This window comes from Mandrillus leucophaeus, unplaced genomic scaffold (assembly GCF_000951045.1).
Source record: "Mandrillus leucophaeus isolate KB7577 unplaced genomic scaffold, Mleu.le_1.0 Scaffold150, whole genome shotgun sequence".
Lineage (NCBI taxonomy): Eukaryota > Metazoa > Chordata > Mammalia > Primates > Cercopithecidae > Mandrillus > Mandrillus leucophaeus.
This window is the reverse complement of record NW_012101477.1, coordinates 4,560,885-4,573,014: the sequence shown is the minus strand read 5'-3', so window position 1 is coordinate 4,573,014 and position 12,130 is coordinate 4,560,885. Positions and strand designations below refer to the sequence as shown.

Here is a 12,130-nt window from a genome sequence, read left to right as displayed (position 1 = left end):
GCCATTACGCCTGACTAATTTTTTGAATTTTAGTAGACATGGGGTCTCACTGTTTGCCCAGGATGGTCTTGAACTCCTGAGCTCAAGCAGTCCTCCTGCCTCAGCCTCCCAAAATGTTGGGATTACAGGTGTGAGCCATTGTGCCTGCCACCCTGGATTTCTTGGTGGCCACAGCTGAGAGGCTAGTATATTGAGTTAGCTACTTTTTGGCATCCGAGCAAAGGAATGAAACAAAGGAATGAAAAATGTGTAGGACTACAGACCTTTTCATGATCCAGCAGTTGCTGCCCCTAACTTTCCTCAACCCCGGGGCAGCATTATGTTTCATTTAATTGGATGTCATGACACCTCTTCTTGCAGCTATGCTGGGGCTCATGTATGTGTACTGGACTCAGCTCAACATGTTCCAGACCTTGAAGTACCTGGCCATCTTGGGCAGTGTGACGTTTCTGGCTGGCAATCGGATGCTGGCCCAGCAGGCAGTCAAGAGGTAAGGCTGGACATGGGCCAGGGATCTAGAGTAGGGTTAGAAATACTCAGCTCTACCAGCCTAGCTCTTTGAAGGGTAGGTGGCAAAATGATTTGTGTTCTTAGGGGCAAGTCTGGCACCTTAACCTAGCCCAATACAGAAGCCATAAGCACTTTGAAGTCAAAAAAGGGGCCTTAGTGGTCAGCTTTGAATGTATTACAACCATAGTAATTTATGCCCCAATACAATAGAATGAGGGAGGAAAATTATTGCTTTATGAAGATGAAAGTGCATTCGTAGATGTGGCAGAAGATTAATTCGTTAGCTGTGTAAAAATTCTCTGCTGCCACAGAGAATCCTGCCCTGCCCTTCCCACCCTCAACATGTCCCAGAGAGTTGCTCCTCTGTAACCCTTACAGCTCCAGGAGCTTGTCCCAGAAGCACGAGGTCTGTGTTATTTCCCACAGAAGCTGAGGCAGGTTTTGCAGAGGCTCCCGGCAAGGAGTATCTCCTCAGTAGCCTCCGCCTCCCCAGGACCCAGACAACCTTAGAGTCACACGGGTGGTCAGACAGACCTTGACGTGAGCAGCTTGCTGGCAGCTTGACTTGCTAAACAGAATTGGAGGCAAATTTAAATGTCACAAAGGTGTTTCTCATTGATTTGACTTTATTAGAACCTGAGTGATTTCAGCCACGCAAAGGCCAATAAGAAAAGATCAGAATTGCTTTCACCTCTGGAAATCGTTTTCAGATGTGCCGCTTTCTTGTATCCAGGACGTTTGTTGGAAGAATGTAACTCGATAGTGTACCCTCAACGTGGCTGCCAGTTAGGGTGCTGGGATCAGAGAGAGGCTTTTTCAGGGAGACCATCAGTGGGTGGGAGAAGGTGTCTCATCTCCGCCCGAGTCTGCATTGTGAACTTTCTGAGCATTTCACCATGGAGACTCGGCACAGACGTGTTCCTTGGCTTTCCTGTAGGAATCCAGGGCCCACCAGAGCTTCCCTTAGCACCAGCAGTGGCAGCTGGTTCATTTTTTCCACCTTCCAGTAGCCTTTTCCTGGTGGCTCTGCATTGTACCTGAGAAAGAGCCAGGACTCAGTTGTTTTTGCAAAGCAGAACGCTGTTCCCGTGCAGCACCTGCCTGGGCCCCCAGAGAGCCAAAAGACTGTGCTCTGCTAAGTTCTCTCTTTTCTGGAAGTCGCCCACTCAAGAAGAATGAAATCTGCCGGGCACGGTGGCTTATGCCTGCAATCCCAGCACTTTGGGAGGCTAAGGCTGGAGGATCGCTTGAGCTCAGGAGTTCGAGACCAGCCTGGGCAACACAGTGAGACCTCGTCTCTAAAAAAAATTGTGAAAATAAAAAATAAGAACAAAATCAAGGTGAGGAGTGAGTAGAAACCATTTGGTTTACATCCTGCTTAGCAGGAGTTCCTAATCTGGAATCCTAAAGTTGTATGCATTTTCTGGGGAGAGAGACTATGATTTTTATCAGAATCCCAGAAGGATCAGTAACTCCTCCCTCTCCCCTACTCATGTATTCCGTTCAGAAGCTTAAAGCCCACTCTTTCCTTGTCAGTCCTAGAATGAACTCTACCCTGGAAAAATCGGTGACCCTAATGGAAGCTCTGGTTGGGTGTTTGTCATTTCTTTCCTCAGCTGATTTCTCCCCTCGCTGTCCTTTCTTGATTCTCAAACCCTCTTTCCTTTGGCAGGATCGCTGCAGAGCAGAGCAGTAGATTGGCAAAATATAGGACACTACGGTAAAGATGAAGGGTGGACTCATCCCAGAAGCAGGGTCCCTTCCCCGTCTTGCCCGCCTCATGCATGTCAGTTATCTCTCTAGTTTTCAGCCCACTTGCTCTTCCCACCCCTCCCTACGACACAGCTGAATTCTGAGGCTGCTTTTCAAGTTGCTAGATGAGGTTGTGACTGGACCAGGGCAAAAGCTTCCTGAATTAGCCCAGCTGATGGGATAACTTTGCAATGAGCAGCTTTGGCCTGGCTTTGACGGTATAAGACTTCATTCTCCCTCATATCCCATGGGGTACTTATTTATTTATAGACAAGCCTCTCTCTCTCTGTTTCCAGGACAGCTGAGATGAGGATAAGACAAACCCAAAATTCATTAAATGATGGTCCCGTGGCAAATCCTGGCACACCTTGTCACTGTTTCTAGACTTTTCTGTAACACCAATCTCTAGTTGGGCTAAAGAGTGTGGTTTGGGGAGACTGTAAATTATGAAGGACTGATGGCCACAGATCAAAGCTAGCATCAGAATCCAGGTTCCTAGCACTCAGGGTATGTTAAAAGGGCTGCTCCCCATGTGACTAAAATGTGAAGTGAAATCCCACTCATTCTCCTGCATCTCAGTCCGAGGATGGGAGGGAAGTGGAGGGAAGGAAAGCAAGTGTCTGATGCTTCACTGATCTGCTCCCCTAGACCAGGGACTGGCAAAAGTTTTCTGTAAAGAGCCAGATAGTATTTTAGGCTTAACTGGCCATATGGTCTCTTGGCACCAACTACTCAGCTCTGTCACTGTCATGTGAAAGCAGCCATAGACTGTATAAACAAATGGGCGTGGCTGTGTTCCAACAAAACTTTATTCATCAAGACAGGTGGTGGGCTGGATTTGGCCTGAGTGGCACAGTTTGCTGACCCCTGCCCTAGACCAACAAAGGGAGGGAGGTATTTGAATTTTCAAGTCATGTTCTCTTTTATCCTTTGCCTTGGAAATGGCTTTCCCTGCCAAAGTCACAAAACCATCTAATTTCTAATCCTCTGAAAATAGGAGAGATCAACAAAAGCATAGGATTTGGAGCCTTTCTACGGATGTGTGAGCATAAGCTGGGTCACCTGTCCTCAACACAGAAGGGAACTGCATTTGTTTTGTTTGTTTTTGTTTGTTTTTTCCAGGTTTTAATGGAGTTATAATTTATCTGCAGAAAAATGTACCCTTTTTAGTGTACAATTCTGTAAATCCTGAAAAACCTATGTAGTCATGTAACCACCACCTCAATCAAGATATAGATATTGCCACACTCCAAAGAGTTCCCCAGTGCCCCTTTTAGAGTCACAGCCTTCTCCCACCCCCATTCTGTGGCTATGCCCATTTGATTTTATCCTAAATTACGGTCAGTCTGTCTGAGATTTGCTTTCAGAAATTGTCCTTTCTGCTAAATGTTGAGTTATTTAATTGTTTAACTCAATTTTCTTTTCTTGATTAGAAAGAACTTTTTTTTTTATAGAGATGGTGTCTCATTGTGTTGCCCTAGCCGGTCTCAAGCTCCTGGGCTCAAGCAATCCTCCTGCTTTGGCCCCTAAAAGTGCTGGGATTATAGGCGTGAGCCACCTTACTTGGCCTCTTGATTTTTAAAGTCAGTTCCTACCCTGCTATCCCCAAATCATTGCTGGAGGAAGAGGAAAGTCACTTGATCATTTGGACATTTGGTACTTCCTAGTATTTGAAAGGAAACCCCCCTGGTAGCAAAGTGTTCTCGATCTGAGGGCAGACATTGATTTGAGCAGACATAATGTGGGACATAGTTCTAGCCACAGTCGGTGGTTGTGGGCCACTACCCTTCAGCTGTTCTTATTTCATACTCGTGCTATCCCTTCTGCATGAACGTTTCTGAATGCACGTATTTTAGTGTACCTAGGAACCTCTGAATGTTGGCAAGGAATTAGGGGTGCACACCCCAGCCCTCAAGATTAATTCCGTGCCTGTGCATGTCTTTTGGAACTGCTTTATTAATGGGTTTGGAGCCTGCCATTCTGCAAGACTGGGTCATTATCACCTTAGTCCTCACCCCTGGGAAGAGCTGCCACTGAAGGATGGATGCTGTGTGTCAGCACCCCTGCCTCTGCTTGCTGGAGCCTGCCGGCATCGGTTACTCACTGCAACCATCTCCTCAGCTGCACAGTCTGGCTAGATTGTCATTTTCATTCATTGTGTTTCCCCATCCCTCCTTAGAATCTAGGGAAAGGCAGCAGAAGGGAAAAAGAGAATACAGGAGAGAGGTTTTTATCGCCTTTAACACTTTCTGTGAGCTGAGTCCCGGTTTTGAGAATCTTTCTGTGTTAGATCTGAGTGTGACTTGGCAAGAACACGGCCACACGGCAGGAATGTGCAGGTTTCTGTAATGAATGGTCAGGATGTCATCTAAGCTACAGAAGGGCCACGTGTTGGTTGGCAGAGCTGGAGTCTGGGAGATTGATGAGCATTCTTTAAACTTTCCTCTCTGTTCATCTAATTGAAATTTACACTATGTTTTTGGCCTTGCACGGTGAGAGGTGTGCCTGGAATTACCTCATCTCCTTATGTTGTCGCATACCACTTTCTTAGTTATTATTGAGTTTGTTTTGTTGTTTGTATTTAAGTTGTCATCAGCTTAATTATGAACTAGCCGTCTCATGTTCTTTTGTAAAATGAGATGGGGCATACATAAATAGACTTGGTAGATAAATGATTATTCCCTTATAAATGGGCTCTTAAGAGCGGGAGAGTACCTTGGTGTCTCTGTTGTCATCAGTTAGGAACTGTAACTGTGAACTGAAACCCTCAGTAATTCTGTGTTTGTCTCCATTTTCTTTCAGAACAGCACATTAGTTCCAGAAGAAGGATGGAAATTCTGAAAACTGAATGTCAAGAAAAGGAGTCAAGAACAATTCACAGTATGAAAAGAATGCAAAAAAAAAAAAAACTTTATTTAAAAAAGAAAAAAGTCCAGATTGTAGTTATACTTTTGCTTGTTGTTTTTCAGTTTCCCGAACACAGAGCAGATACCTGGTGAGCTCAGATAGTCTCTTTCTCTGGCACTGTGCAAGATGCTGTGAATATTCCTAAGTTACACCCGTATGTTGCATTTGAAAAGTTGAAATGTGTAATTGTTTTGGAATAAAGAGGACAATAATAGGAACAAAGTCCTGATTGAGAGCTTATTCTCGTACTTTTGGGTGGTGGGGTCCTTGGGTATATGACATGAGGACTTAGTTGGAAATGCTGTTGATGCCAGCATATTTCTCCAGGCCTTTATACATTGGTCCTTCTTGCCCCTTGCTCCTAACAGAACAGACAACTGCCTGGAAAGGCCGGCTTCCTTTCTTCTTCTCCAGCAGTGAGCACCAGCTGTCTGCATAGGAGTCCTGTTGGTATCTGAAGGCGCCATTTGGACTTCTAGGAGTCCAAGGGGATGGGTTTTTATCCCCTTTAACATTTTCTGTGAGCTGAGTCCCATTTTTGAGAATCTTTCTGTGTTAGGTTAGATACTGAGTGTGACTTGGCAAGAACACAGCTACACAACAGGAATGTGCAGGTGGACCGCAGCTAGGATCTCTGCGCAGTTAGGATCTCTGCGCAGCTAGGACCTCTGCTCAAGGCTCTTGTCTTGGGGCCGGGCGCAGTGGCTCACGCCTGTAATCCCAGCACTTTAGGAGGCCGAGGCAGGCGGATCACTTGAGGTCAGGAGTTTTGAGACCAGCCTGGCCAACATGGTGAAACCCTGTCTCTACTAAAAATACCAAAATTAGCTGAGCGTTGTGGTGCACGCCTGTAATCCCAACTGCTTGGGAGGCTGAGGCAGGAGAATAGCTTGAACCTGGGAGGCGGAGGTTGCAGTCGGCTGAGATCGTGCCATTGCACTCCAGCCTGACTCCATCTCAAAAAAAAAAAAAAAGACTGTCGCATGGGGATTTGTTGCAACATCAATTTTCAAGGGACACAAATTCAAACCATGGCACTGACCACTTGAGTGACTTTAGGCTAGAAGGCCACACTCATCTCAAGAATGCCCCGTTTGAAGTTGTGCCCTAGGGCCACCATTACATGAGGTTATACAATAGCACAGAGAGAATTAATACTGCCTGGCATGGTTAACGGCATAGACTTCGGAGCCAGGCAAACCTTGTGTTGCCACTTACTAGGGTGAGGGACCTTGAGCAAGTAGATTAACCTCCATAAATCTTTTGTGTTTCTGTAAAAGAGCGATAACTACGTACCTCATGGGATTGAAGGAGTTGAAATCTGACGCGGCTTACCACTTGGCATCTTTCCTGATTGACCTACAGTTATGTGCCTTGGTCCATTGCCTCTAGTTGTAGAGTGGCAAAAACCGCAATTACTTTTGCACCAACCTAATATTAATTGAAACATGATATGTTTAGTTAACTTTTGAAATATGGTAATCCTCGTAGTATTTATTGAATTGGGGGGCTGGAAGTTGTTTTATTTGAATCAGATTGCTTCCCAACCTAGCTGGACCTTACTACAGTGAAGAAATTGGGATTTTGATTGGGAAAAAGGGAAAGAAGATTCTCGAACTCTATGCTGGTTCTGAATGGGATCCTACAGGTGAGAGGATGATGTGGGCAGTTATAGGGATGCCTCTAAGATGGGAAGGAGGCTTCTCCTTCCCAGAGGTTGCAAACTTGTGACCTGTAGTGTTTTCTTTTTAATTGAGTAAGTTACCAACGTTTGAAGACAGATTTTGTATACAAATCTTGGTTTTGGATTCTGGATTCTCCTGAAAGAGAAAATTAGCTGTCCCTGGCGGGCCTGATTCCTGAACAGTGGCAGTCAGCTGACACTGAATAGCAGCTCCTCCCTTTGGATGGAGCCTACAAGCTCCAGCTTGTCAGCCCCGCCCCCCACAGGTGTCCATGTACAGGACACCTGTGCCAGTCCACCTGGCAACTGTGCTTCTCTGATATCTGCCTGGCTCCCATAGGCATATGCCTTTGGGACCCTCTGCTTTTAGTTTCTTATCCCACTCTGAGGGGAAGGGGTGATGGTGGCTTCCTGTTGCTCTTGGGTGGCTCCTAGTGTTCCTACTTAGGTGTGCTGGGACCTCAGCCGCTCAGACTGGTGAGGAAAGAGAGCACCAGCAGCGTGTGGGATGAGAGCAGGGGCACTTCCCACCTATCACCAGACCTGTGCAGGCCTGGGAGATAGACTGGATGCCAGGCTGGTGGACAGTGGTGTGGAGGAGGGGTGGGTGGAGCAGGGCTGGGTGGACAGTGGTGTGGAGCGGGGCTGGGTGGAGCAGGGCTGGGTGGACAGTGGTGTGGAGCAGGGGTGGGTGAGCGGAGGGGGGCGTTGGTGTGGAGCAGGGGTGGGTGGGTGGTGTGGAGCAGGGGTGGGTGGGTGGTGTGGAGCAGGGGTGGGTAGTAGGACCTGAGGGTGGAAGTATAAAGGGTGCCGGGTGTCCTGGTCACTGGGAACAAAGGACAGCCACTGGCTGGAAGGAAGGAAGTCAGGAAACAGCTTTTTGGAGAAAGGGCTGGCACAGCTAAGGGGTTCCCGGGCTGGTTTGGGGCTGGCCTGCAGACTCAAGACAGGAGCTGGAGAACAGAGCCCAGTAAACACTGCCACGTGCCAGGCTGTGTTCTGTGTCCAGAGCTACCACAGCGAGCAAGACGGATCCAGTCCCTGCCCTTGGTCCAGGTACAGCCCACGGGCAGGCTGGCTGAGGGAGAAAGGGAACAGTGACCATACATGTGAGAAGGGCCTCAGACGAAGCAGTTCTTACCTAGACGGCTCGGGAGGGCTCAGCCGAGACCTGAAGAATGAGAAGGCGCCTATACCAAGCTGGGGAAGAGCACTCCGGCCAGAGAATCAGCCATTGCGGATTTTCTGGGGCAAGAGCACGACACATTCCGACTGGAAGCAGGCCAAGCAGCCAGGGTGTCACTGGCAGGAACAGCATCCTCGCTGGGGCAGAAGCCAGAATAAACTTGGCTTTTAGGGGCTATGGTAAAGGGATTGATTTTTCTCTTAGGACCTTTTTTTTTAAAAAAAAAAAAAAAAGGAGAGAGAGAGATGGGGTCTCACTATGTTGCCCAGGCTGACCTTGAACTCAAGGGATCCTCTTGCCTGGGCCTCCTGAGTAGCTGGGACTACAAGCATGCACCACCACGCCTGGCTAATTTTTGTATTTTTAGTAGAGATGGGATTTTGCAATGTTGCCCAGGCTGGTCTCATACTCCTGAGCTCAAGCAATCTGCCCTACCTCCCAAGGTGCTAGGATTACAGGCAGGAGCCACTGCACCTGGCCTCTTAAAGGGACTCGGCTCTCAGTGCTGGAGCAGTGCTGTGGGGGAAGAACCTGGCTGCTATAGCCAAGACGGTCTGGGAGTCCAGAGCTGACAGCAGGCCTCTCTCCTATAATTCATGAAATCCACTGGATTCATCACTCAAGTGATTCACTGCAGTAGCGCCTGGGCCTGGCCTTCTCTGAGGAGTACAAGACACATCAGCTTTAGAGTCAGAGCTGCTTTGAGTTCCCCCATTAGCTGTGTGTCCTTTTGTACCTTCTTTTACCTCTCTGGGCCTTGGTTGCCCATCAGTAAAAATGGGGATCATACCTCTGAGGGCTTTATAGGGATTAGAGGAGTTCACAGCCACAACACATACCACAGTGCCTGACACTTAGCATTGAGTCGGTGTTCGCTCTCAATAGCGCAGATATTGTCGTTATTATTTCCTAGGTGGTGGTAGCAGGAGCCCAGTCAACAGTCTGTAGCAGGTCTACATTCACCTGTTAGTTCAAGTCACTTGACTCCCCAGCTCCCTCATTTCCTCCCCAGCATTTCCTGAGGGGCCTGGGGTCTTAAAGCAGCCTTTTCCAGAGAGTGCTGCCTTCCCTTCCCGCCCCATCAGTCCCGTCCTGCCGACCTGGAGCGACTCTCCTTGAATCTGACCTCTAGTTGAATCCAGCTGGGCCAGTGTGCCCTGCTCTGCCTTCCTCAGGGGCCTGTTGTAGAGAACAAATGAAGTAATGGATGGGAAGCCTCTTTGTGAACTTTAAGTTAATACAAACAGAAGAGATTATCATTAAAAGCGACAAGTCCCCCATTGATTAGAGCATTTCTTGAGGGAGAAAAATAGCACTCCGTCTTCAGTAGGACCCTCCCGGGAGTGGGAAGCTCCCAGCTCCTCTGCAGGGCAAGTGGAGTCTTTTGGACGCCATTCGTGCCGTGGTTAATGGTATGGAGCCCTGGAGTTGTTGCCATGGCGGTTTTCCCCCTATAATTGCATTCACCTCAAAAACCACAAGTAGCAGCAGGTCCCAGCAGTCATTCTTTTATTTGAAAAACTAATTGGAAGTTGAGAGAGCCCTCAGCTTTTGTTTTGTCGGGACAGGCCAAGGAAAGATATGAGCAGGTGGGTCTGGGAGGAAGGAGGGGGTCTCGGGGCAGGCCAGGCGCGCCTCCCATTCACAGCCCCCTCCTTTGTGCCCGCCTCTCTTGGTTGAAGTGGGCCGCCTGCCGTCAAAGGCCAGCCTTTTCCTCCGAGGGGCTTTTGTCTCCTATTGTTCTGATTGTCTCCTCGGTGGAGCCGCCTCAGTGGCCCCCTGCAGACGGTTTCCCAGGCTTCACAGTTTTTTTTTCTCGGGCGCCCAGGGAGAGCAGGTGGTCTTTACCCTGGGAGGAACCGAGTTGGTTGCATAGTTCTGGTGCTGGGAGACTGGAGACCTGGCTGCCAGGCCCTTGGAGCTTGGGTCATTCCTTCCCTGGCAACACTGTCTTAGGCTGCACGACAGAGAGGTGGGATTGTTCACCCCATCAATGTTAAGAGGCTGTGATTCTTTTTGCACTTTTTTTTTTTTTTTTTTTTGAGACAGAGTCTTGCTCAGTCACCCAGGCTGGAGTACAGTGGCGTCATCTCTGCTCACTGCAACCTCCGCCTCCTAGGTTCACGTGATTCTCCTGCCTCAGCCTCCCTAGTAGCTGGGATTACAGGTACGTGCCACCACGCCCGGCTAATGTTTGTAGTTTTAGTAGAGACGGGGTTTCACCATGTTACCCAGGCTGGTCTGGAACTCCTGACCTCGAATGATCCGCCCGCCTTGGCCTCCCAAAGTGCTGGGATTACAGACTTGAGCCACCGCGCCTGGCCCCTCTTTTGCACTTTTTAAATCAAAACAGACATCCCATCATCCAGACTTTTCACAGTTGTCAGGGTTTTTTTTTTAGGTTTAATTTACTCACAGCAAAATGCACAGATCCTAAGTGAACAACTGAATGAATTTTTGTATGTAACAACACTGGTATAACTACCATTCAAATCGAAATATAGAACATTTCAGTCACCCCAGAAAGTTCATAGATTCTGATCAGAGGCACGCAGAGGGTAGGTGATGTGTGGGAATATTTGGCCCCGATAAAATGGCTCATGAATAGCAAAAGTTGGGTAATCACTGATGCAGGGGCCTCGGGTCAGTGGCTCCAGTTCTCTGCTTCCCTTTATAGCAAAATTTCTCAAAAAAATCATCTCTACCAGCGCTGTCCAATAGAAATACAAGGCAAGCTACATAGGGGATTTTACATTTTCTGGAAACCAAGATAAAAAAGTTAAAAAGAAACAGGTGAAATTAATTTTAATATCTTTAATTTAACCCAGTGTATCTAAAATATCATTTTAATATGTGATCAGTATAAAAATATTGAGGTATTTTGTATTTTTTCATGTTAAATCTGAGTGATTCCTTACTTGCACCTTTAACCTGTGGGGTGCTTTGTTTTATGTTTTTTTTTTTTTTTAGAGACAGAGTCTCACTCTGTTGCCCAGGCTGGAGTGCAGTGGTACAGTCATAGTTCACTGCAGCCTCAAACTCCTGGGCTCAACAGTTCTCCCACCTCAGCCTCCCAAGTGGCTGGGACTGCAGGCGTGTGTCACCATGCCTGGCCAATTTGTTTTGAATTTGTATTTGTAGAGGCAGAGTCTGGCTATGTTGCCCAGGCTAGTCTTGAACTCCTATCCTCAAGTGATCCTTCCCGCTGGGCCTCCCAAAAATGCTGGGATTGCAGGCATGAGCCACCACGCCCCAGTGTTTATTTTATACTTAAAGTACATCTCAGATAGTACCAGCTACATTTCAAGTGTTCATTAGCCAAGTATGTCTAGGGGCCACCCTATTGCACAGCCAAGTCTATACTCACCAGCTCTGGTTCCTCTTCTCCCATTTCTCCCACTCAAACCAGATTTCGGCCTTCACTACTTCACCCGATTTCTCTTTGCCGAGGTCATCAGTGGCTTCCACGGTCACTTCCGTGGTCCGTTCTCAACCGACTTGTCCCATCAGCAGCATTTAGCAGAGCGGATCACCCCTTTCTTCTAGAAACACCCTTCATTTGACTTCTGGGATTCTTCTGTGGTTTTCCTGTTACTTCACTGTCTGCTACTTCTCAGCCTCCTTTGCTGGTTCCTCATCTTTCCTCAAAACTTTTTTTTTTTTTTCTTTTTTTGAGACAGTCTTGCTCTGTCGCCCAGACTGGAGTGCAGTGGTACGATCACGGCTCACTGCAACCTCTGCCTCCCAGGTTCAAATGATTCTCCTGCCTCAGCCTCCTGAGTAGCTGGGATTACAAGCGTGCGCCACAATGCCCAGCTAATTTTTGTATTTTTAGTAGAGGTAGGGTTTCGCCATTTTGGCCAGGCTGGTCTTGAACTCCTGGCCTCAAGTGATCGACCTGCCTTGGCCTCCCAAAATGCTGGGATTCCAGGCATGAGCCACTGCGCCTGGCCCTCTTCTAAACTTTAAATGTAGGGTTTCCGGGGGATCAATCCCTGGACTCTACTCTTCCCACATTCTTCCTTAGTAATCTAACTAGTTTTTTGACTTTAAAGACTGACTGTCTAAATGGTGACAACTACCAAACCAAA

The 12,130-nt window shown here is 47.7% G+C and overlaps 1 protein-coding gene across 2 annotated transcripts in view; it reads left to right on the top strand.

Annotated features, from left to right (window-relative positions):
• RPN2 (ribophorin II) overlaps positions 1 to 5,391 on the top strand; it is a 66,506-nt gene extending 61,115 nt beyond the window's left edge. Inside the window, exons 15-17 of one of the 2 annotated variants that reach the window (XM_011975008.1) lie at positions 361 to 490; positions 2,183 to 2,230; positions 5,065 to 5,391. In XM_011975008.1, the coding sequence (XP_011830398.1) occupies positions 361 to 490; positions 2,183 to 2,230; positions 5,065 to 5,077 (191 nt within the window). In that variant the 3' untranslated portion in view covers positions 5,078 to 5,391. The remainder of the gene's footprint in view (positions 1 to 360; positions 491 to 2,182; positions 2,231 to 5,064) is intronic. The other variant, XM_011975007.1, reaches the window with a different exon arrangement.
• Positions 5,392 to 12,130: the final 6,739 nt, after the last annotated feature.